This window comes from Leptosomus discolor, chromosome 24, assembly GCF_034619465.1.
Source record: "Leptosomus discolor isolate bLepDis1 chromosome 24, bLepDis1.hap2, whole genome shotgun sequence".
In the NCBI taxonomy this organism is placed as follows: domain Eukaryota; kingdom Metazoa; phylum Chordata; class Aves; order Leptosomiformes; family Leptosomidae; genus Leptosomus; species Leptosomus discolor.
In genome coordinates, this window is record NC_141414.1 from 7,269,259 (window position 1) to 7,293,283 (window position 24,025).

At 48.0% G+C, this 24,025-nt stretch overlaps 2 protein-coding genes across 2 annotated transcripts; one reads left to right on the forward strand and one right to left on the reverse strand.

Annotated features, from left to right (window-relative positions):
- Positions 1–1,534: 1,534 nt before the first annotated feature.
- Positions 1,535–13,645, reverse strand: SUGP2 (SURP and G-patch domain containing 2). The gene is made up of 9 exons (XM_086477570.1): positions 13,531–13,645; positions 10,677–12,362; positions 9,602–9,719; positions 8,394–8,902; positions 8,123–8,234; positions 6,778–7,298; positions 5,832–5,896; positions 5,007–5,143; positions 1,535–1,656 (listed from the first exon to the last, which is right to left on the reverse strand). The coding sequence occupies exons 1-9, from the start codon at positions 13,643–13,645 to the stop codon at positions 1,536–1,538; spliced, it is 3,384 nt and encodes a 1,127-aa protein (XP_086333696.1). The 3' UTR covers position 1,535.
- A 1,619-nt stretch (positions 13,646–15,264) lies between these two features.
- Positions 15,265–21,293, forward strand: ARMC6 (armadillo repeat containing 6). The gene is made up of 7 exons (XM_009950141.2): positions 15,265–15,417; positions 15,875–15,957; positions 16,672–17,242; positions 17,735–17,880; positions 18,454–18,585; positions 19,092–19,229; positions 20,083–21,293. Exons 1-7 carry the CDS (start codon positions 15,297–15,299, stop codon positions 20,293–20,295), a joined length of 1,404 nt encoding a protein of 467 aa, XP_009948443.1. The 5' UTR covers positions 15,265–15,296; the 3' UTR covers positions 20,296–21,293.
- Positions 21,294–24,025: the final 2,732 nt, after the last annotated feature.

The following is a 24,025-nucleotide window of genomic DNA, read 5'->3' on the forward strand; positions in this document are numbered from 1 at the left end:
GCTCTACAAGAAGCATGGCGCAGGATGGAAACGTCAGCAAGACAGCACTCACTGCTAGTAAGCAAAACATGCGTCAGCTCAAGATCAACTCTTTAAAGAGAACTTTAGTGAAGTAGGTTTCAGTACTACAACGTTCAAGTGAAGACTTCTGACTCATTTTTAGAAAGGTAATGATGGAGAACGAGTACACTAAAAAGTGCAACATGAAGTGCTGTCACTTTCAGTAATCCAGTCACAGGTCCCTTATTGATGTGCGAGTCGGAAGAGATGAATGATCAGACCTTGAAGGTTTATTGGTGGAACACTGCTAAATCTCTCATGTCTTCAGAGCTGCTTCACCAAGCAGTTAGGTAATGCCTTTTGTTGAAGCACGGATTAATCCAGTCTTCTCTTTCAGTAAGTTCTGGAATAGTCCCTTGAAAGTACAAGCTTTTTGTCTTTTTTTTGAGGGGGGGGGGCTTTTTCAACAAGAGAACTTCTGCAAAGCAAACATTTAACAGAAACAGAAATGACTCTCTAATCTGATGGTCTTACAAAACTGATGATCCACTTCCAGATGACTTCCAAGTATCTGACTTCCAAGTGTTTTCTTCGGTACTTTCTGCCCCTGCTCATGGCTTAAACTTCTCTGAGAAGGAAAGAAATTATTCAAGAATTTGTTGGAGAAGAGCTACAAATTTGTGTAAAAACAAAAAGTACACTTAAAATATGTACTACTTGTTTATTACAATGAAAAGCCTTAGCAGCCGAGGTTTTCAAGGAAGAATTTAGTGTTCTCAGACTCAGATGAACTCAGTTATTCATCCTACACTTAAAGTCTAGAATCCTATAGGTAGAAACTCTTCTTAAAATTAGCGTATGGAGGAAAGGAAGCTGCCTTATGCAGACTCCAGAAGTAGATCAGAAGATTAGCCCACCAATAAACTGTAGTGAAATAAAATCTGAACTGCCTTGCGAGAAGATCTGAATTTGAGAAGATTCTTGGCTTCAGAAAGGATCAGAGCCACACCAGGCTAGTCATATTTTTCATGGTGCTTATTCCATTTTTTGGTAAGCCATCTCATCACAAAACAGGCAAACTTGGCCAAAGAGAGAGGTAAACAGGCACTTCCGAGAACAAAATCAGTTGTTTCTTCCTCAGAAGATGGCATCCAAGTTGTTAGCTTGCACCGCTAAATACAAGACTAACTTTTATCTTGGAAAATGTTTTACTACATTAGTATTCAAGTCCACTACTACAGAACAAAGTGTTCTTCATACTGGCATACTCTGGCCGAAGATCTTTCACACAGCAGCCTTTGCATATCCGTGCACTTTCTAGTAAGCGAGTCTCTTATGTCAAACCTAAAAAGTAAGATTTGGGGTAATTCAGCAGTTCAAAGCAGTTCAACGTAGGTCTGGATTCTCACGAAATGTTAAGAAGCCAGATATACTCATGGAAACAGTAATATTTTCTTGGTAAAGGAAGACTTAAAAAGCCCTGGTATTTTAATGTTTGCAGGAATTCAGAAACCAGACGTGTCCATTGCACATACCTATTTACTTGCTCTTTTCTGCCTGTACATTTGTATCATTCTTTGACGGAAAACATCAAATGCATCTTCTTTATTTTCTTCCCCTGCAACACCCAAGCCCTCCCCTGCAGAGGTAGCACCCCTAGGGAGTAAAATGAATAGTTAGAACACTCCGTTTCTGTTACATTTGACAATGTGCAGAAGAGATCAAAACAATAGCTTCCAACACAGACACAATTCAAGTGGAAAGTAATTTTGCTTCATTTAGGGGAGAAGGGGAGCGGAGGCTCGGTACCTGGCATACCAGATCAGCTACAAAACAATTCCCACCTCCCACTACACATGCAAATACCCACCAGAAGAAAACACTCCTATGGTATTAAGCAGTGAAGATACAGTCATCTAACAGATCAAACTCGTACATGAATGTCAACCACTTTATTCACGATAGACAGGATCCTCTGTTGGAAAGATGGCAAAAATTGCCTTGTTTCTGTCCTGGTTTCAGCTGGGATAGAGCTAATTTTTGCTCCTCAGTGGCTGGAATAGTGCTGTGGTTTGGATTCAGTACGGGATCTGCCCTTCTGAAAGGATCATTCAGCGAGCGAGCGGCTGCACGGTGTTTGGCTGCCGGCTGGGTTTAAACCACGACAGTTTCTTACATTTCAAAAATGACAGAAGTCAGAGACTTTGAGGAATGAGTAGGAAACACCACACAACTCTGGAGGAAAGATGAAATTTTTACCAAGGGAACATAAATGCTGCTTAAAATTTCTAGCACCCAAAGCAAGCTGAAGTCATGTAGGACACACACCATAGACAAAACCCGGAGCTCCTGCCCCTTCCAAGAAAAAGGAGACATTAACTCATCTCTCCTCATCCAAACACGCCAACAGAAGCAGACAGGCCTCAACAATAACAAAACAACTTTCTGCCCTGGAAGTAGACGGAGAGGATGACCCACAGGAATGCAGAGATACAAATAATTAAAAACCATCTCTTTCTCCAGGCTACGTTCGTAGAATGGAGACATTACAAAGCTCAGATTAATGCAACCTCTGCCACAGGAATGATCTTCTGTGCCAGTTTTATCCTCCAGGTCAGTTACATCAGTATTATCTGTTAAAGATTTCATTACGTGAAGTAAGAAACTTTAAATTGCCCCGTGTACTGAAACTGGGATGGCTGTGCTATCAGGGTAAAATCTGGGGACTTTAAGTAGAATAAAGAAAAATTATTCTTACCCAATTTCTATAATAATAGGTCTGCTTAAGCCAAGTAGATTGTTGTGCAATTCTACACGAATATTCACAGACTTTGAAAAGGAAATTCAACTTTACAGCCCACAGTAGAAACCCTGGGTGCTGGTTTTTCTTCTGAATGGTACAGAGTCTGACTTGGCAGGTGTACGATCAAGTCAAGTTACGTTTTAAATTACAGTTAAAAGTAAAGTCACCTAAAAGACCTCCCAAAACTGTAATTTTTTTTCCATCTTTTATTGTATGGCCTGTTTGAAGCAGACTCTCATTCATTTGCTGTTTCCATTACACAATGGCTGCTTCACACGTCCAAACAGAAAGAACAGATTTTTTTTTTCCCCTACTTACACCACAGTTCCTCTTCTAGATTACTTTCAGAATAAAAAAAAAAAGTAATGAAAGACATGAGATAATTACTTAGAGGAGGGTCTATCCATAACAATGTTCTGCCTTTGAGAGCCTAAATGAAACTTTCCATGAGGAGTCACCAGGCAATTCACGTATCTTTTATGGTAATATAAATAAAAATCTCCTCAAACCTCCAAATATGACGTGCTCTCCCAGCTGAAGCCAAGCTTTAACCTTTCCTAACAAAAAAGGGCCTCAAGTTTCTTAGTGTAACAACTGATGTGCCTGAACACATCAGTTTAGATATCAGTGCTCTCTAACGATCAAGGTATGTTCTACACTGGAATTGGAGTCCCTCCAATTTTTAATCCATCCCAGAGGATGAGATTAGACAGGACAGGGACTTTTCAACAAGTCATCAATAGAAGAGCTGGTAGTTTTCAAACGGGGAGGAAAGAGTAGAGGCTACAGATTACTAAATAAAATAAACCCCAAAACCCTGCACTGTATCAAAGCAACTAACAAGAGAAAGCAAAGTGTTAAATTGCCCTGGTTTCATCCTCACTGAGATTGTCCCAAAGACTGACTTTGATGGGAAAGTAAAGAGGTGCACGCCATGAAAATGATCAGTACTACGGAGTCTGTCTACATTACAGAAAAGGTCAACAAGTTTTTGTAAGAGGCACAGAAAGCAGCTCTTCCCTTTGCAGGTGTCTTTACAAGCGTGATACAGCAATGGACTGAAGCTGGAAAACCTCTATTTTCACATATTACAAGCGGAGTTCTGAAAGGTGGCCAGAAACTTTTAGAACATGGTGGGCTAACTGTCAGACCAGATACAGTTAAATGGCTCGTGATTAGTGCCGTGAAACTCGTGCCAGGAGCTACAGAAACACACAAAAAATTACTCCTAGATTTGGTCACAACAAGTTTTGAGGTTGAGAACCAAGGTTAACACCGGTGAGCACCGAGCTGGAGGCAAAGCAAACTGCTTTCTCGTTGTCCGTTTGCTGCTAAAGGAAATACAGAAAAAATAGTGACGGCCACTGGACCACAGGGAGCACTAAGGAAAGAAGAAAGCAAACACCCAGAAGGATCCCACCAACTAAAATGACCAGTACTGTCCAAGGCACGAAGAGAACACAGAAGTCCCTGGAGAAAGAAGACTGTTAAATCACAGACTACGTGTGTGGACTAGAAAGTTTGTTATACGGGTTCAGAGAGAAATAAATAGTTTCTGCCTCCTTAATCAGTCAGGGAGCTGAAGGACGGGTTATCATTCTCCGTGCTGGCAGCAGTGGACACTGGATACAGCAACTTTAAAAGACAAAATGAAGATTCAGACCCAAAAGCAAATTTTAAAGGAAAAAGCAGACTTACCTTCTGGCAGACGTACTTACCTCTTTCAGTATGCAGTGGAACGAATCACATAATTAGAGTGAAAATAAAACGCCTAAACCTAGGAGTACTGTGTACGGTATTCCTAAGGTCTATTTACATATGAGGTACCTGACGTGGTAGCAAGGAGATTCCCAGGATAACACTATGTGTTAAAAACCCCTATAGACACTAAACAGCAAAAAAACCACCTCCTGAAGAACAGGGGCACCCATGTATCTCCAGAAAGTGTCCTCCCACTGCAGCATTCACGCTGCAGCCTTCAGTGATGTCAAACTGGCTGGCAAGAAACAGCCACCTTCCTGACCAGACCTGGTCAGAAAAACGCATGAAGTGTCCACACTCTGCTGTGGCCGAGGCCAGCGCCAAGAAGGAAACAAACCACTGAGCTGGCCACATCTAGGTGGGTCAGATAAACATAGTTACTATCAGAATCCCAGCCTTTTCCAGAGCTGTCAGATTTCTGTAGTGTGTTCCCATTACATACACTTTTACGGGCTCTCTGATTCCTTTTCCTCGTGTACCAAGGCCATGTCCTTCTTGCCAGCCCATCTTCTGAAGCATCTGGAAACCCACGTTCCTGTTTGTCAGTTTCTTGTGTGAAAATTCTAAGTCTTTTGGTTTCTATGGAGAGGAAAAAGACAGAAAAACAAAGGGTTTTTTGTTGTACAGGGAGCTCATGTATTAAAAATGCCTCAATCTTGTGCCTCCCCCCACCCCTCTCCCAAACCAAGCGTGTTTGAATTTCCAGATATACAGAAATATCTTCTAAGCAGCTACACAGAAAAAGTCTATCAAAGAGTAAATACCTGCCTTGCCAGTTTAAAAAAAAAAACCAAACCATATTTCAGGTTCTCAAACTGTTTAATTACATTATTAAAATACCAAAGATACACCTTCGTATTTTAAAAGGTAGTTATGGTTTTTAATAACAAATATTGAATGATCTGGTGACCGAATCCCAATTACAAATGCAGAAGCAGTCAAAGATCATCTCATCAATTTTGGAAAAATCACAACATATTTTCCAGACAGCGATGCACTGATTTCTTTCTTTTTTTTTTTTTAAAAAACAGAAGACAAGATTAACACACAGCTTTTCAGCAGTGCTCTAATCATAGAATGTTTGATTTTGACACAAGTAGTTAAAAGACCACAGGAGCCACAGCTCTCCTAAGATTTAGTTCAGTCTTTCAGGATCAGGCTCTTCAGGTTTTAATTCGATTTTATGACAATGACACCTTTTCAGAGGCGTCTCTTGTAAAGGCAGCTGATTCTCAGAATGCAATGGCAAACCAGAAGAGTTCTTTACCTTCTTCTTCTTTGTGACTGGGCAACCACGAGGCCTATCATAAGCAATTCTGACAGGTTCATGCACTGCAAGTCAAATCAAAGACAAGATTCAGCTGTAAAGGGAAACTATTTCAATACACAACTGTGAAAGTACATCCCAAGTGCGACTCACTCAATGCCTTGGCCTAAAACCAGAACCAACAGGAGAGATCACAAAGAGCAAAGAAACGGCAAGACCTTTTTTCCCCTCCACCACAAAAAAGGGCCTTGGTACACGCAGGTACTTAGTTTTGGACAGATCATGCCAGCAATACGCTGATGGATGATACACTATAAGGATTTTAGATCTTCCATTTCCCTGAGCTTCTGTAATACTCTTGATAGAAAATTCAGACTGGACTTAAATGAGGTTATTGTATATCATTTTGATATCAGAAAGGACAACCTTCACCAATAAAAAACATTATGCAAAGACAAGACATTTGTGAAAGTGGATGCAGAGCACATATAATCAGTTTTAAGCTACTTATCTCTCAGTTCTTAGAATATCATGACCTACCCCTGCTCTGGCCATACTGACAAAATTTGACAGGCCAATCCAAAGTCTAAATATATTTAGTCAGACACGCAAAATACGTTCAGTGCTGTTAAACCCTCTATACACTGATAAAATAAACCCTGCAAAAATGACTAAGTTTTAAGCAGCAGAGAGAGGATAACGTCCGCGTGCACTTAGAGAATATCTGAGGAATGACGTTTGACGCAAACTTTGCATTGCACTGTAATACCAAAACCGTTACACAACTGATTGAGACTCTCCTTTGTCAGCTGAATGAGCCTTTGAAGTGAGCATTGTATTAATTGCTGTATTAGAGAAATGTTAATTCTTTTAGCCAGTAACAAAGTACATAAAAATCAGGAATTCTGTACCGATACCCACAAAACACCGTTTAAGGAACACTCACCTTTTGGTTCTTCTATGAGGCAAATCCTTTTAGATGCAGGAATCATACCAACTTTCAGAGACTTGCTGCTGATTCGTTTGCGAGGAAATAGGGCGCCAGGAGCAGGAGTTGATGCCTGTGTCGACAGATTTGGTATAGGACCATCAGATGATGTGGCTAGCTGCATTTCACCTGCTGAAATTTCCTCTCCTGTTTTGGAAACCATCTCTTCAGCTAGGTTTTCCACACTTCTACCTGCTGACACGTCATCCTCTTCTCCCTCCTCTGCTTGCTCCATTTCCATTTCTTCCAAAGGCTGGGAGATATCCTCCTCAAACTCAGCTTCCTCCTCATTGTCTTCTTCCTCTTCTTCTTCTTCCTCCTCCTCCTCTTCTGAAACATCCAAATTTCTCTCTTCACGTTTAGCACTTTCCCCAGCATCAGTCGCTTCTGACACAGCACTGAAGTTAATAGATGGACATAACTCATAGACTTTCATTCGGTAAAATTTGAAAGCAGAACTGTTTCGATCCTGTAGAAACCTGAGCAAAAAAATCACAGTGAAAATAAGATCAGAACAGGATTTTCTTTAGCTAGCATGAAGCAAGACATTAGAAATAAATCTCTTCTTAATTTCTGCATGCTCATTCCAGGTGTGTTTTTTGTAGAACTGTCGGATTCCCCAACAACAGCAATCATCCTCCTCAGTTCTTACAGACGGCTTTTCATCAGCACTTCTCGAGCCACGTTGTAAAGAATTCATTACAATTATCTACATTCTATAGATGGAGGCTCTAAGACAAGATGCTAGCTCGGGATGACCCAGAAGGCAAACAGCAGACCCCAGCAGAGAATTCAGGTCTTCCAAATTTCAGTCATGTGGTCTCTGTGGAAATAGGTGTATTGATTCTGAGAGACAGACGAGATAAAAGGGCTCCGTTTTTGTTGGCACAGTACGACTGAAAAGAGAAAAACCTGTGCTAATTCAGACTAGAGCACTTAGGCCGTGGTGATCAAAGCCCCATGTACAAACAGCAGCAAAAAAACAAGACTGAAAATACTTTGGCAGAACACTGTTTCAAGATGCAAGCTGATTACTTAGGATATAAAAGGAAAAAAACCCACACATATCAGTGCTTGTAGCATTCGGGAGAGGTGTTTTTCTTTCTTAGGTATTGCAGGTATTCACCGTTAATGAGGTGCTGAGCAGGACAATGGGGATTATTGCTCAAAATCCTGTTTCTAAACACATCGCATAAACACACACATCTCAACAACAATAAAAGGAAAGATCTCCTTAGTCATTGTTTAGATGCATTCTGATTTTTCTTACCGGCCCATTTACACAGATAAACGTGTTACTCACCAAAGGTCTGGGTTATCTGCGCTGTTGTCTATGCTGAACTGCTCAATTTCTGGTCCGACCTGAGCAACAAACTTGGCGAGCTTCTCGGCAGTTTCCATTGTTTTGGCGTCCACTGCAAGGAACAGAACGCTCGTTATCCATAGCTCCACACAAAATCTGCACCACTGAAAGGTCGACACAGTTGAGAACGATCTACTTTTTAGCAGAACTGTTTATGCACTTTTCTCATATAACTTACAATTTAAAAATCTAATCTTGAATCCTCACTTACCGTCAGGAAACTGAGAGGACAACGGTGGGAAAAGTTCAGGTGGCGCTAAGAAATCCTCAGAATCTGCCCTTTCTTCCGCTGGCAGAGCAAGCTCTGAACTGGTGGCACATTGGGAGGATGAGGTTGCCTCGAGGGACGAGCTCTTCTCAGACAGGCTGGGTTCTGGCACAGAAGGCTTGGGCTGGGCTGAACCTTGAAGACGCTTGTCTTGGTGCTTCAGCACTGTCCCAGCTGAAAGCACAGTCTGTGTCCCTATGGTTGCTCTCCTCACCCTCCTTCCTCGAACACCATGTGCTGCGATAGCTCCAAGCCTTTTCCTCTTAAACAGCCTTCTCTTAATACTTGCGACTTTCCTGGCGTACAACATGGCCCTGACTGATTCTGTCGCAGACTCTTCTAGTGTTCTGCCCTCACCACCCGCTTCCTTTCCAGACGAAGTCCGCCTCTGCATCTCTGACAACTTCAGTCTGTAATACTTGTATTCTAGACTATCTTCATCAGACAAGAACCTAAATAAAACCATATAAATAAAATAAAAGCCCAAGCTGAAAGCACAACTAATCTCAAATTCTCAGATCAGAAACTCAGCAGCAATTGCTCTTTCTTCCCAGGGGTATACACCAGTTGCCACAATAACATCAGCCTGCACAGGTTTTTCTCAAAGGAACAGCCAACTCCCCTTCTAAAGCAGTAAGGACACCAGGCAAATAAATGATGGAGGGTTTTGACATAAATCATTTGGCCAGTAATTCATCAGCTACGCTGCAATTCACACATGAAGAGATACCGTCCCATTAAAACAGCATTCCCCTTGGAAGTATCTCAGCTTTCCTTTTCCACCATTATTCACCACGCAGGACACCAGATCCCCAAGCCGGTTACCTTCCTGTTTAGATTAACTACGTTCGCTTCCTATTTTCATCTCATAAAAGTAAATTGCTTTTAACGCCTCATATTTGGATTGACATACAGTCGTGGCTGACAGATCAAAAGCAACATGATCTAGTAGACAAAACAGAAGCAACAGGACAATTTCCAGAGATATCAGGAAGTGTAATTAGCTTCGGAAACATATACAGAAAGTCTGATTAAATATACAAGAGGCTTTGATCTTACACCCATTGAATGAAATACTGAATTTAATTGAATATATTCCGAATATCTTCATCAGAGAGTAGGACTACAACATACTGTTCAAACACACCTACCAATATTCAGGACAGTTCTTTTGAGCATTTCTTTCTTTGGCAGACAAGGTTCCCGAAACGATGCTATTCACTAGCTGTTCAATTGTCTCTACAACTTTCCGATCCGCTTGCTGGGGGGCTGCAGGAAGAAATAAGATGCAGTCATTGTATTATGCTCACCAACAGAATACCAATATGCCGTCTTTTTTTCACTCTTTGACACACTGGCATTTGCAATTTTTCAACACGTTAATACCAGAAAAGGCTGCACTTAATATTAGAACAAATTAAGGGAACCTCAGAAACTTCCTGACTGTTTTCTCCATTTAACTTAGATTCTAGAACAGTTCAGTGTGAGAAGCACTGTGGTTTAAGAAACTCATCCTGTGCATCCTGGGCAAGTTAAGCCACCCTTCAAAAGGCAATTACTTATCGCACCAAAAGGATTTTGTGCAAAAGAAGTGCATTTGAACACCACTCTGAAGAGCTGAGTCCCAAATTATTTGCCATTCGGTGTCAGTGCTGCAAGACCTCCTTGCCAAAGGACCTGAAGTTCAACTGGGAAAACCAGACGAGCACAGCAACGAGTAAGAATGCCTCCGAGAGGATGAACTAGACGGGCTAGTACAGGAGAGGAGCCAGCATTCCTACAGATGGTGGTAGTGCACAAACAACTTCAAAGAAATACGCCTGCGTCTGATAAAAGCCCCAATGGCAACACCTCTGACTTTGCTCCGATGCGAATACTCACTCCGTGGTGTAGCTGGTTACGGCCAGGTCCCGGCCTCCCTGCCCGGAGGCTGTGGAGCTGGAGGGCAGGGCAGCCGAAGCAGCCAAGGGCACGAGGTGAAAATCCTAGATTTGAAGTATAGGCATGTGCAGGAGAGGGGAGGAAGGAGACACACTTTCATCCACAGAGCCGAAAGCGACCGCTACAACATCGTATTGACTACCTGCCTCAGCACTGCTAAGGATTTACAGGGAATTCCCAGACTTAGGAATTCCTGACCTCACGAAACCATAAAAATTAAGGAAAAATGCTAGTGACAAAGAAATAAACTCTATACCGCAAAGAATCTTACAGCACTCCACTCACTTTTAACGGTTGTGTCAGGAGAGGGTTTTTTAAGCTGTGCTGCGGCCTCTGGTTCGGTTTTTTTCATCTGAATTGGATATCCACTTTTCTCCAACCAAGCCTTCAAGTTTTCAATGTACTCTCTTCCAAACAAGGTCGAATCATCAAAGTTTGGGAACAGTGTTGGTGCTGGAGCCATTTCCTGGAGCCCTACGGCTTCAAGGATTTTCTCCTGTCTGAAAACAGACGCTAGCGCGAAGGTCTGACCCAGAAGTGCTAAGGACTTACGACAAAGAGAAACAGTGGTCTCAAAAGCACTTGCCATTTCTCTGGGGTTACCGAACCCGCTCGTCTTAATGCTTAATTCGTAAGCGTTGCAGGCCATAAGCAGCGGCGTAACCCCTTTTAGGAGGCGGTCCTGTAGCCTCATTATGTATTTATCAAAAGGTTTTATGATTTCAAAGAAGCAATTCTTTGTCTTCACAGCACCCTTGTCCAAGAGCATATTTAAAAACTCATTGTCCACTTTGGGAGTTTTCAGAGCAGCATGTTGTAAACTCTTGATAGTAAAGAAACAATAATCTCTGTGTTCCGGCTTTAAGGAGCATTTGAACGACGCAAGCATTTTTGCACAGGTTTCTGTCTCTAGCTCAAAGAGAGCCCCAAAGAGCCGCGAAAATTCTGCGTCGTTTTTTATTGCATGAAACCCAGCCCATTTGATAATTTCTATTCCAAAGGTTGAAAAAATGTCCGATTTGTCCACAAGGTCAAAATTGAGATTTCTGAAAACATGCGCCGGCTTTGGGAGCCTGAGAATAGGTCTCTGGGTTGCCATGGTTGGCCTCTGGTTAGGCCGTGGAGGCAACTTTTGATTCAGGCGCTGGACGGTCACCGGCCTCTGGTTCGGTCGCTCAGCGGTTTCTGGCATTTGATCGGGTTGCATAGCCGGCTTCTGGTCGGGGCCCGGCTGCAGTTTTTTAGTGTTCCACTTCTTGAGGGGAGGGGCTTTGAGATCTCCTTTGAACACTTTAGTTTTAACAACCCCCCTTGCGATACGCTTTCCTCGCAGAGCTCTTCCCCTGCCAAGGCTGCCCCTCCGTACCGGCGGTCGGAACTCGCTGTCGGACTGAATTCCAAAGTCCACATCATACTCCTGATTCTCCATGTTGCCATATTCCTCTTCCATGAGTCCTGGGGATCTAAAATCTCCTAAAATATCTGAAGAGCTAAAGTCAGTCTCATGTGGTCCGGTGGATTCCCAAGAGTCAGGAGGGCCATAGTCCTGGTCATGAGAAGCCAGGCCTCCGTACTCCCGGTCATGGGAAGCCGGGCGGCCGTATTCCCGCTCATGGGAAGCCGGGTGCCCATACTCCCGGTCACGGGAAGCCGGGTGCCCATACTCCCGGTCACGAGACGCTGGGCGCCCATATTCCCGGTCATGCGAGGCTGGGCGCCCATACTCCCGGTCGTGAGATGCCGGGCGGCCAAATTCCCGGTCACGAGACGCCGGGTGGCCGTACTGTTCATGGTAATAGTTATCTTTCCTTATGAGAGGACTAGCAGATCTATAAGAAGGTCCTGGATAGTCATCCCTAGGGTCTTCACTCCAGTCATCATGTGGATGGTGCTGGGCATTGTCATGAGCAAATCTTCCATCATCATGAAAACTGTCTTCGTATCTTGGTCTTGGGACTGGCCTCGAATGAGCTGTAATGATAAAAACAGAAATACACCAATGCCCTGCAAGTACTATTAAGAAAAAGACCTAATAAACACATTTAGACACTTGTAAGAGTCAACACATCAAACATTCTGAAGAACGGTACACATATCCAACTTTAGGACATTCCCATTTGCATTCTTACATACATTAAGTAATTCATAATAAGGAAAAAGCAAGAAATGCTTAACAATGCCTGAACACACATGACAGAACAGTTTATTACAAATTCTGCTCTCACTAAAGCTGAAATGCAAGTTCTGCTATAAACCCCATCTTCCACTTGCTCGGAACTTCCTCAGTCTAGGAAGATGCTAATGTTGTGCTCGTAATGCTTCAACTCAGATTTCTCAGATGAAAAAAATATCAAAAGCACGTACTCCATTTCCACACTGAATGTCAGAATTCCACAGGTGAACAAAAGATCACCTTTCCTACAAACTCATAAACAATTATCTAAGATAACATTAGTCACATGCTACAGTTTCCTTCAAAGCATCCAAGAATCCCTATTCCCTAATTCCAGTAGTTAAGTTCAGAAAGTAAAGAATATTTGAACAATTTAAGTATTTGAAACAAGTAATTTCTTCAGAACTTATGCCACTTTAAGAAAACAGAAGAGATCTCATTTTAAAATTCTCAGTTTCCTATGGATGCAATCCAAGTTATTTTTCTAGACATTTTATATGTCAACTTTAGAAGATAAATGAATTTGCAATCATGTTTTGTATACGTTCCTGAGATTAACGTCCTGCTTTTAGCTTCTTCTCCAAAAATAACATGAAATCCAAAGGCCCAAAGGCTTCGAACACACCACTACACTCATTTCACTTATCAGGCATAACAGAATTCCATCCTGCAGCGATGTCTCCAGAGACCTCCCTGAAATTGGACCCACTCTGTGATGCAGTCTGAACAGAATTCCTTTGTTTGAAATTCCTTTTTTTTTTTTTTTTCCTGGAATTTGCATTCCACATTGAAATAGCCTCAGTCATACCAAACTATTAGCCTCTTCAATAAAAATGGATGTGGAAAAACACCAGCACAACTCCACGTTTGAGGCAAATAGATGTAAGTGGAAGGCAAGGAACGGAAGACAGCCGTTACCAGAACGGCGGGTACCATCCCCGGTGCGTCAGGCCCGGCTTTCGTTACCTTTAAAATGATGGATCGTGTCCTCTATAGCGTCACTCCGCTCCATGCGATACCTTTTAACTTTCTCCTGCACCACAGCATCAAACGTCTCCCGTGTGATCCGCCGAGAGGCCATTTTTATCCTGTAGCAAAACAGCACAATGCCGTTCCCGGCCGGGGCAGGTCCCCCCGCTGCTCAGCCGCCGACGCTACCGGCACCTTCCCGCCGCCCCGGACCAGCCCCCCCCCCCCCCCGGCCCCGCTGGGCTCGGCCCGGGCGGATTTCCGTGAGCACGGCGCAGGGCTGCGGGCAGCTCCCTCCTTCCCTCCGCCGGTTTCCCACGCGGGGCGGGGAGGTGAAACGCGGGGGGGGGGGGGGGAGCCGCGGCCGCTGGCACCTCCCGCCTTCCCGCCCCTCACCGGGGGATCCCCGGCAGCTCGTTGTCCACCGCCCCGGGCTGCCACACGCGCAGGCACCGGGAGGAATAAGAGACGCCCCCGCCCCGCCCCGCCCCGCGGCCCGCCCCCGCCGGGAGCCGGCCCTGCCCTCACCGAGGCGGCGCCCCCCCCGCCCCGGTCCCGCAGCCTCCCCGCCACACGGGAATCTCCCAGCAGCCCCCGCGGGATGGTGCTCGCCCCGCCCCCCCACCTCTCGCCGCGCCTGCGCACTGCGGGTTCTGCCGCGACGCAGGCGCCGCCGCCTCATCCCCTGAAGGCGGGTGGTGCCGGGGCAGCGCTGCGGTGGCGCGGGTCGGTGCGAACGGTGAGGGTGCGGTGCCGGGGCGGACGGCGCGGTAAGCAGGAGGGGAGCGGGCGGGGGCGGCCCGCAGCCTCCCGCTCTGTTGGCGGGGGCCCCGGGGCTCCCGCCGCTGTTGAGGCCCGCCTCAGGAGGTTCCCGCATACTGCGCATGCGCAGAAGGCGGCTGACCGCGTGTGTGTGGCAAGGGAGCACGTTACGGGGTGCGCGCATGCGCACTCGGACACCGCGGGTTCTTTTTCGCCCCGCGCTGTGTCCTAGCGGCGTGAGTTTTTGCGTTGGCGCATGCGCACCGAGAGGGCTGAGCCAGCGGAGGGTGGGGGCGGAGCCGCCTGCGTACGGTGGCCGGGTAGGGCCGGTCCGCTCAGCCCGCCGCTCTTTGTCAGGCGGGAGGAGCCCGTCAGGGAGCGGCGCTGCGGGTGGCGAGGGACAGAGGTGGGTCGTGAGGGGAACCGAGGCCCGTTGTGCGCCCGGGAGCTGCCCCAGCACCTGCCCCCCGTTCCCGGGCCCTTTCCGGGGCGGGCCTCGCCGAGGCGGAGGGGTGGGATCCACCTGGCCGGCTGGGCCTGCTGAGGGGGTTGCAGGGGTGAACCGGGCCCTGCTGTGGGAACGGGGACAGAAGCAGGCCGAGGGGCTCTGGGCTGCGTTGGCCCTCGAGCGTGGGGCAGGTCAGGGCCGTGTGTGTCCGGGCAGGCTGCCTGCCCTGCCCCGGTGGCAGGCGAGGTGCAGCGAGAGCTGTGTCATGGTAACCCAGCCATCCGCAGCACAGTGGCAGCTTCCCGAGCCAAATCCTGGGCCTCTGAAATTCCTCCTTGTTTGTTTTAATTGATATGTTTCTGCCCGTTCTGAAAAGAACAAACCAGCCATCCCTTTGGTTGTGTGTTTTTGGTTTCAAGTTCTGTGCTTTTGTTTTGAAAAAGAGCAAGTAACTTCTTTTGTTTCTGATTAATATCAGAAGGTTTTGCACCACAACTAGTTGTGGACTATCTTAATGACAGGACAAGGAGGCAGTTTATCCCATTCGAGTAAAATGGGATCGAAACAGATTGCGCAGGAAACATTTGATGATGCCGTGCAGGAAAACATTACAGAATTTGAAATGGATCCAGAAGAGGCTGTGAGAGAAGCTGTGCAGCAGTTTGAGTCCCAAGGTATTGTAAATTCATCTGCTTTTGCAGTTCAGATTATTACAGACTGACGTTTTACATATCCTAAAATTTAAGAGACCTGCATGCAAAGATGGATCATCCAGTACTGAACAGAAGCCCTTGTGACGTGGCGCACAGACACTATTAACGGTAACCTAGTTTTGTGGAGTAATTATGACTGAAAAACTGCTTTGAGTGAAACTGCAGGGTGCAGTTTGGTCAATGAAATTAAACTCTTCCTTTTTTTTTTCCCCCAGTTGACCTTTAGCTAGAACTGATGCTTTGTTCCAGGATGTGTTTGACCGTTCCAGCTAGGCAGAAGTTTAGCAGCATTTCAGGATTTTTTGTGCATTGATCCACACTTGACCATAAGTTCATCTTTGTTCACTGTGGTTAACTTGACAAATTTTACCCAAGCTCCTGTAACTAATATTAACCTACTTTTTGTTATTCCTTTTAGGTGTTGACCTCAGCAATATTGTGAAAGCCGTGCGGCAGCCTGCCTCTGAAAATGGTCAGAAGCAAAAGCATGAAATTTTGCTGGTAGGAGCACAAATTTATGTTGTCTTCTAAGGATCAGGGTTATACAATAGCTTAAGTAATAGGCTAAGAATAATGAGACATATCTTCTACTTCTGCCTCTGCCCCACTTCTCTGTGAGCTCTTCCCCAAGCAGTTAATCACATCTATTCTGCAAACTAGTAATAAGATGAAGGTTCAAAGAGCTGGGTTGCACTTTTCGGTGGAAGTACCTGTGTAAGTGCAGAACGCCAGCATTTCCACCTAGGAGATGCACACGCTGCCTTTCGTGACTTTGAAAGAGATTCTGCTGTTGCTGGGTAAACTCAAACCACAGAAGAACTTTAACAAAAGAAATCTGTGAACACAAGTGGTAGCTGTTAGCTGGCTCTTCTGAGGGTGGGTGAAAGGACTGACTACAGTTCCCTCACCAGCAAGAGTATAAAAATACTCATGCACAGCATTGACCTCTGTGAAATGTGCTGGTTGGACCCAGTTCCCCCACTACTGGTCAGACTGGCATACAGGGGTGGTGTGACATCACTGAAGCCCCGTTCTTCTGAGGGTGCTGTGCATGAAGACGAAATGCTGCTCTTTAAGACAGCCATTTCTTAGGTATGCCCAGCTAATTTTAAATTTAAAAGATGACTCATTATAAATAAACAGATTGGACTGTAAAGAACTGCTCTTGTTCCTTCACAGTTCAGATCGAAAATTAACTCTTGTTCTCTTCTGTAGACTTTAGATTCCCTCGGGAGAGCCGTTGCTGACTCTGACCTTGCTGAGATGGCCGAGCAGCTCGTGCTCTTCGCTGACCAGTGCAAAGAACAGCTGGCTTTCCGCTACCTGGCTGGGCAGAACGGTGCCTATTCTGTGGTATTCTCTGCCTGCCAGCTGGCTTCAGGAGACAGAAGTTTGATGCTGAAAGCCTTTTATACTCTGTCTGCCATCTTGGATGGTCAGCCAGACCTACTTGACTCCGCTGGCCAGGAGCTCCTGCTACAAACTCTGAAAGAATATCAGGAGGATGCGGAAATGACGCTGGCCGGGATCCGGTGCGTCCGGCACGCCTGCCTGAAACACGAGCAGAACCGTCAGGACTTTGTGAAGGGCGGAGTTCTGCCCCTCCTGACCGGAGCCATCGTCCGGCACGGAGCCAGTGCCGACGTCGTGCGGACGGCCTGCTCGGCGCTCAGGATCATGACGTTTGATGATGACATCCGCGTGCCCTTCGGGCACGCTCACGATCATGCTAAAATGATCGTGCTGGAAAATGATGGGTTAAGAGTCCTCATTGAAGCTGCAAAAGGTAAAATTAACCCTGTGACTCTTGATTCTAATTTTGAATCGTCTGTGCTTTGTCTCAGAACCGTGCCTTGTCGTAACTTGAAGCTCCCCAGAGACGATTCAGAAATTTGCCACTAAAATGATGTTTAATTCTTTTGATGAAATCTGCCCAGAGAGAGAAAAATAAGAGGGGTGCTCCAGAGACTATCAGCAGCACCAAAGTGGCAGTTATCAGAGCTATTTGTCAGTCTCTCTGGGAGGTATTTTACAGCCCAGTGCAGGTTTACAGGCACATTCTCCCTGCTGAGGTGCTGCGTTCTTGCCAAGAGAAGATAATCTCAGTCTAGATACAGAGTGAACAGGCTGTTCCCTGTGCTGTTTTAATATATAAAGTGAAATACGCTGTTTCCTGTTTTTTGGTTTTTTTTTTCCTAATGAAGCAAAGTAAACCACCCCGATTCTGCAGCACCCCTCCTTGCTCGTAGTTACTCCATTCATCGTCTCTCCTCTGCAGCATTCACAGATAACTCCAGTGTTCTCAGTGAACTCTGTGCCACCCTTTCTCGCCTTTCTGTCAGGAATGAATTCTGTCAAGAAATTGTGGACCTTGGGGGCTTAAATTTTATGGTGGCTCTCCTGGCTGACTGCATCGACCACCCGGTGAGTGATAGAAACTACTTGGGAGTGGAGGCAACGCAGGAGGGCGTGCTTTTCCGTGTAAAGTCCTGGCTGTGAATGGGCCTTAGACTACGCATCGTTTTAGGTGCAGTTAGGCTTGAAACCCAACCACCCATCTCCGTTTACCCCCCTATTTACAGCCTTACACACAGAACTGTCAGATAAGAACGCGGTCATTCTGAGCCCCTTGCTCATAGTTACTTCCTCAGCCCTCTGCACTACCGTGAGCAGAACTCTGCTTGCTCCCAGAAAAGCTGAGCTGCTGGTTTTCCGCTGTTCTAGCTAGGAGGGCTTCAAGAGGATTTAGGTGCCCCAGAGGGTTGGTGTTTGAGGCTTTAAGCTTCTTTGAAAACCTCGGCCAAACTAACAAGGTTCCTTGTTACTGTCTAGCAAGAAAGTGTGCCTGAGATGCAAGCGACTGAGAGTAGTGTTGCTGTTCATAACTGGGAACGACAACGGCGTGAATGGGGTTGCTGGGGGACGTTCTGGTTTGGCTTTCGGAAGTCTGTAAACCTCTCTGCAGCCTTCTAAGCCGTTTTTTCTCGATGAATGCAGGACGTGGTGAAGCAGGTGCTGTGTGCCATCCGAGCCGTGGCGGGCAATGACGACGTGAAAGATGCCATCGTTAGTGCTGGGGGCACGGACCTCATCGTGCTCGCCATAAGCCATCACCTCGCCAACCCTCAGGTACGCGCCGCGGGGGCTGACCGGGTCCCACCAGGGCTGGGGACGGAGATTGGGTTCAGGCTGCAAATGGCACAGTGCAACTTGGTTGTGCAGGGGAACAGCCCGCGGCGTTGCTCTGACGTGTGATAAACAGCTTGTTGTGCTCCAAGTACAGTTGTGAAATGCTTGCAGCCGAGTAACGTGTTGAACCTGTAACAGTCAGTTGTTGTAGAGTGGTTAAGCGCACGCTTCGGCCAATATTTGTGTAAGTGTAAAGGTAAATCCACGTTATTAGGGGTGGGTTTTTTTGAATCAGATGGATATTGAACAGTGTTTTCCACCTTTGGCGTGTAAAGCTTGGCTCATGTGCCGGAGAAGCAGGATGTTTCAGTGGAAGAAACTTAAAAAAAATAAATTTAAAAACTTGCCAGAAACGGAAACAAACTCCAAATGCTTTTTTTTTTTTTTTTTTTTACCTTAAAGCAACATTTTCAGCCAGTGAGTGTCTCTTCCCCTTTGTCTCGCAGATCTGTGAGCAAGGTTGTGCAGCCTTGTGCATGCTGGCTCTGCGCAAACCCGAGAACTGTAACGTGATCATGGAAGGCGGAGGGGCGCTGGCAGCTCTTCAGGCCATGAAAGCACACCCCCGAGAAGTGGCTGTGCAGGTATTTGCCTCGGGGCACTTGATTATTTGTTCAGGATCGGTGTTGGCTGTGTTCTCTGCACCCGTGGGATTCTGTCCCTGACAAATACCAAAAGGTTCCAAGTGTTGGGAACGCAGCGTCTAAATGCAGGACTCCCTGCAGCTGTCACCCTGATGTGATCGGAGCAAAATTTAGTTTGGGTTTCAAACCCACCTGAATTCAGCCTCAAGCAACTCAAGCTTCTCTTCCAGGTGTTATGTCTCCTCCTACTTGAAGGAGCAGGGTGAGGATAGGCTCTTTCAGCCCCAGCCTGTGCTATGATGTTATTTGTCCTATAGGAGACATTGCCATCAATTCTCAAGTCGAATAAAACACCTGTATGGCAAGAAGCTAGATTCTGGTTTCTCATGCAAGTCTCAGTAGGTTCTGTGCCCACTTTTGTGCTCTCTAGAGCGTTAAGAAGATTGCATAGAACACCTTTTCTGAAAGAGTAGCTTACACTAAGTGCCAGGGAGGGTGCCTTGAACAGCATATAGGGGGGGTGCAAGGTGGGTCTGCTGAACTGAAGAATCCTGTCTTGGCATTATTTAAAGAAGTACTTGGTATTACCTGGCTGGTGTTTGAGATTTGCTGGTTCTGACAGAAGCAGGAGGTTTTGTTGTATAAACTTCAGTGTGAAGTAGCAGCCGTACTTCTGTCCATGGGTTTTATCCTTCCAGGAAGTTCTCTGTTGCTGTCTACAGCATCTCGCATTTGGTGACCCAGGAAAGGTTCTTTAGTGGGAGCCAGAGCTGCTCCATGTGTGCCAGCATCCTACACGGATGGTAATTCCCTCCAAAAGATGGTAATAGCTCTTCCTTACCTCCCTCCTCAGAAACAGGCTTGCATGCTGATCCGCAACCTGGTCTCCCGGAGCCGGGACTTTTCTCAGCCCATCTTGGAGATGGGAGCTGAGAACCTCATAACAGAAGCTCGTGCGACGCACAAGGACTGCGATGACGTGGCCAAAGCTGCGCTGAGGGATCTCGGCTGCAAAGTGGAGCTCCGAGAGCTGTGGACAGGTCAGAAGGGAAGCCTGGCGCAGTGACCCACCCCTCTGCTGAGCTGTGGAGCTTCAAGACATCGACGTCCGTGAAGTCTGAGGGGGGAAACGAGGCGGCACGGATTAATTTGGAGTGACATGGAACTGGAGTATCTGAAGCAAATGCCTGGCTTGGGAGGCTGCAGTGAACTTTTTATCAGGAGCTACAGCTGAAATGGCTTTATGCATTCACAGGCTGCCAATCAACTCTGTGTAGTAATCCTTCCCCAAATCATCTAATGCCTGAAGATGATCTGCTCCCCCCCCCGTTATGTGTGTTACTCGTGTACCGAGCAGGGCCGCTCTGTAAGAGCAACAGCGGCTCTTTTCTGGTAGGAGCTTGGTACGTGCCGTGGCAGCCGGTTCTGATCCGTTCCTCTGCTCTCTGCCGATGGGGGCTAGCAGCCTGAGCCGGTAACGGGCTGGATGAGGAGGAATCCCATCGCTGGTGAATGTGTTCTGTCCTGTTGTACCGTTCTACTAACTTATTTTATTGCTGACCATATTCTGTGTTGCTGCTTTGTTTGGGTTTTTCAGCCAACAGAACCTTTAAAACAAAAGCAAAAGTAAGGAATTTTGGATAGTATGGCCCAAAGCAACATCCTTTCTAATGTTGCCCTTTGCATCCAGGAGGAAAGTTCATCTTCTCTTTCAGTGAGATGAGCGAGTTGGGGGTTGGTAGTGAGGGTGGTGGTTTCAGAGCAGGGACAAACTGGCAGCGGGGAGCCCAGGCTTTGGTTATCTCTTAGCAGGGCGGTGCTGGACCCAAGTGCTGTGTGTAGTGAAGAGGCCATGTGCCTCGTGGGCTGAAGACGGAGGGAGTGAAACCTCCAGAAAGGCTCTGAAGTCTCAGCTAAAGGCCTCTGTGTGCCCCTGTTTCTCGCTGTGGTGTTACCAGCTTTGCTCTGGATGTTGAACCTTCCTCCTTGGCTGCTACTGATGTTGTGCTTGAGTGGATGTTTTCTAATGTGATACTCTCTGTAGAAATGTTGACCCTATAAACCGTAAAAATGCACAAGGGTGGTTGGCTCTTCCTGGAGCCTTTTTGAGGCAGGACAAGAAAAGGCCTGGAAATGCCTCTGTGTTGAGTTTGTAAGTAAAGCCTGCTGCAGCCCTGCGCTATCTGCCAGCAGATAGCAACGGTCATTGTGTTCTTCCAAGGCTTCCAACCCTGCGAGAGTCTGAGGAGAGGCTGCCTGGGTCTCCTCTCGTCCTGCTCTGTGAAAAGCTGGGTGTGTTTGTGTGCTGCTCTGACCCCCTCGCCAAGGTCCTCTGGTGAAGGTGTCCCCCTCCTTTGTGGCAGAGCGGGCAAGAAGAGCTGATGAAGAGACCCTGAGGTCCCGGGGTGCCTCGCGTTGAAGGGAGAGCCACATTGCTCTGGGGAGCGTGCTTGGGGCAGCTGAGCTCCCTCGGGCTCTGCCTTGCTGGGGGGTCTGGGGTGGGTGAGAAGCAGCACCAGGGTGTAACGTGCTGCTGTGAGAGTCAAACATGGAGTTCTCCCACAGTGGCAGGACAGCTTGGCTCGGTTTTCCTTCTGCTTTCAACAAGCGCTGCTGTAATGCGGAGCTTTTTATCAGCAGTCGCTTGGTTTTAACCCCTGACAGGCGCGGGGAGGGGACCGACCCGGGGTGAAGGGGCTGTCGGGCAAAGCCCCGCCGGGGCGCAGCTGCAGGCCAAGCTGTAGGAAGCCGGGGCCGTGCGGGACGGGGGTCGGGGGCTGCAGGTGGGGCCGGGCAGGACCCGCTACCGGCGGCGGGGCCGGGGCGCTGAGCCGGGCCTTGCGCGGGATCTGCGCGCCCCAGCGCCGGGCGCACCCCGCCACCCCCCCACCCACTCCGTGCGGACCCGCCGCGCTCCGCCCCTGCCCGCGCGGCCCGCCCCTGCCCGGCACCGGTTGGCTGTTGCAACCGCCTGTTTGCGGTCGCGTAGCCACTCCCTACGCACGGTACTGCCCCTGCCGCGGTGATTGGGCGTTCGTCAGGACGGGGCCCCGCCTCCCGCGGGCGCAGCAGGGGAGGGGGAGGCCTGGCGCCCGTGGGGAGACGGCGGCTGAGGCGGCGCCGAGCGCGGAGCGGAGCGGAGCCGGTGAGTGCGGGCCGGCCCCGGGCCCCTCCGCCCCGCGGCGGGCGCTGACACGGCCCGGGGACGCCCATCGCCGCGGCCTCGCGCCTGAGGGCCGGGCGGCCCCAGGCCGTGTGGCGGCGTGCGGGGCCGGGTGACATTGCCGCGGCCTCGCGCGGGGTCACCGCCGCTTCGTCCCCCCGACTCCCTCCGTGCTGTCCCGGCGGGCCGGCCAGGGACGGCAGGGCTGTGGCTCCTCCGGTCGGGCTTCGCCGCCGTCCCCTTTTGGCAGGGGGCTGGGGGGGAAGCGGCTGGAGCCGCCCCGGGAGCCGGCCCGCGCTGCGGGGGAGCGGCGCCGGCCTTTGCCGTGGTCACCGCCGAGCTGCGGCACCGCGCCGGAGGCCCAGCCCGACCCACCGGGTCGCCGTGCCCCGGCTGCCTGCGGGCTGCTCTCCCGCCCGGCCCGCCTGCCCGGTCCCTGCCTGCCTGCCCGCCCCGCTGGCCACCTTGCCTGCCCACCCGCCTGCCCTGCCACCTTACCAGCCTGTCCCCTGCCTGTCCCCTGCCTGTCCCCTGCCTGTCCCCTGCCTGTCCCCTGCCTGTCCCCTGCCTGTCAGTCCCGCTTCTCAGGTGTGAGGTGGGTGTCTGTGTCAAGAGTGTCGGGCTCCTCATCCTTTCTAAGTCGTTTGATCAAAGCTGGGCTCGGATGAGCGTGTGTGTCTCCAGGTGCCCGCCAAGGTGCGAGATGTGATTTTTGGTTTTCAAGTTGATGTGACCCTGAGGATAAGGTGAGCTTGCGTTTCTCTGCCGAGGGGTAGGTACCAGAGGACGTGGAAGGCGTTAAACGCAGATCTTAGTGGCTTCTGCGTCTGTCCTACTTCAGCGTAAGCAAAAAGTTGCAGAGCAGGGGTGATTTTCCTGAGGCGCCTTCAGATGGAGAAATGGAAGAAACATCTCGGATTGCATTTAAATTATAACATAAAAAGACACATGGAAAAGGCTGGAAATGCTTGTGTAGGGTTAGTAAACGCTGTTCCCCTTCTCTGCTGCATGCGAACGTGTAACTCTCTGTACCACAGGTGTAGCCGCTGGTGCTGCAGTTCCTTTGTTGACCTTAAACCTGCGCTCCCCTGAAGTTTGGAGGAGTTGAAGATGTGTTTTTGTCTGTTGACTGTGTTTTTCCCGTCGGCTGCTGATTTAGCAAGCTGCGTAGAGTGGGCTTGGAGTCTGCTGTCACTTGGCTCTTCTTTGCCTTGGGTTCTTATGCTTCACGGTCACGTTAAGTACGAAGCTTTTTCTGGAGGTTGTGTGCTCCTCCGATGTTTTTCTGTGGTTTGATGAATTTAGGGTGTTTTGAAAACATTCTGGTTTTTTAAATGAGACTAGTTTGGGAGAAGGGTGTGAGTAAAGGAACAGAAGAGATGTCTGTGGGTGTTGGAAAACAGCTGAGGGAAGAGAGGCTGTGTCATAAGGGTACCAGAAGGTTGGTATCATCATACCAACAACCTGTGGGTGAGTGTGTTTTAAGAATCATCATGTGATCGAGTGTCTGAAACACCAGGGCTGGATTCTAGGTATCTCTGAGCATCTTTACACCCTTCTAGAGCTGTGGATACTCAACACGTACTTTTCTTTCCCCCAGCAGGTCAAAATCATTGTTTAGGACCTCTGAATG

Excerpts from the sequence above, each read along its gene's own strand:
- SUGP2 (XM_086477570.1), bottom strand. The coding sequence starts at position 13,645 with ATGGCCTCTCGGCGGATCACACGGGAGACGTTTGATGCTGTGGTGCAG. Across the intron at positions 8,903-9,601 it reads AAGAACTGTCCTGAATATTG|GTTCTTGTCTGATGAAGATA; the intron begins GTAGGTGTGTTT and ends GGTTTTATTTAG. Across the intron at positions 1,657-5,006 it reads ATCAGAGAGCCCGTAAAAGT|GGGTGCTACCTCTGCAGGGG; the intron begins GTATGTAATGGG and ends TTTACTCCCTAG.
- ARMC6 (XM_009950141.2), top strand. The coding sequence starts at position 15,297 with ATGGGATCGAAACAGATTGCGCAGGAAACATTTGATGATGCCGTGCAG. Across the intron at positions 17,881-18,453 it reads CTGACTGCATCGACCACCCG|GACGTGGTGAAGCAGGTGCT; the intron begins GTGAGTGATAGA and ends CGATGAATGCAG. Across the intron at positions 19,230-20,082 it reads CCCGAGAAGTGGCTGTGCAG|AAACAGGCTTGCATGCTGAT; the intron begins GTATTTGCCTCG and ends CTCCCTCCTCAG.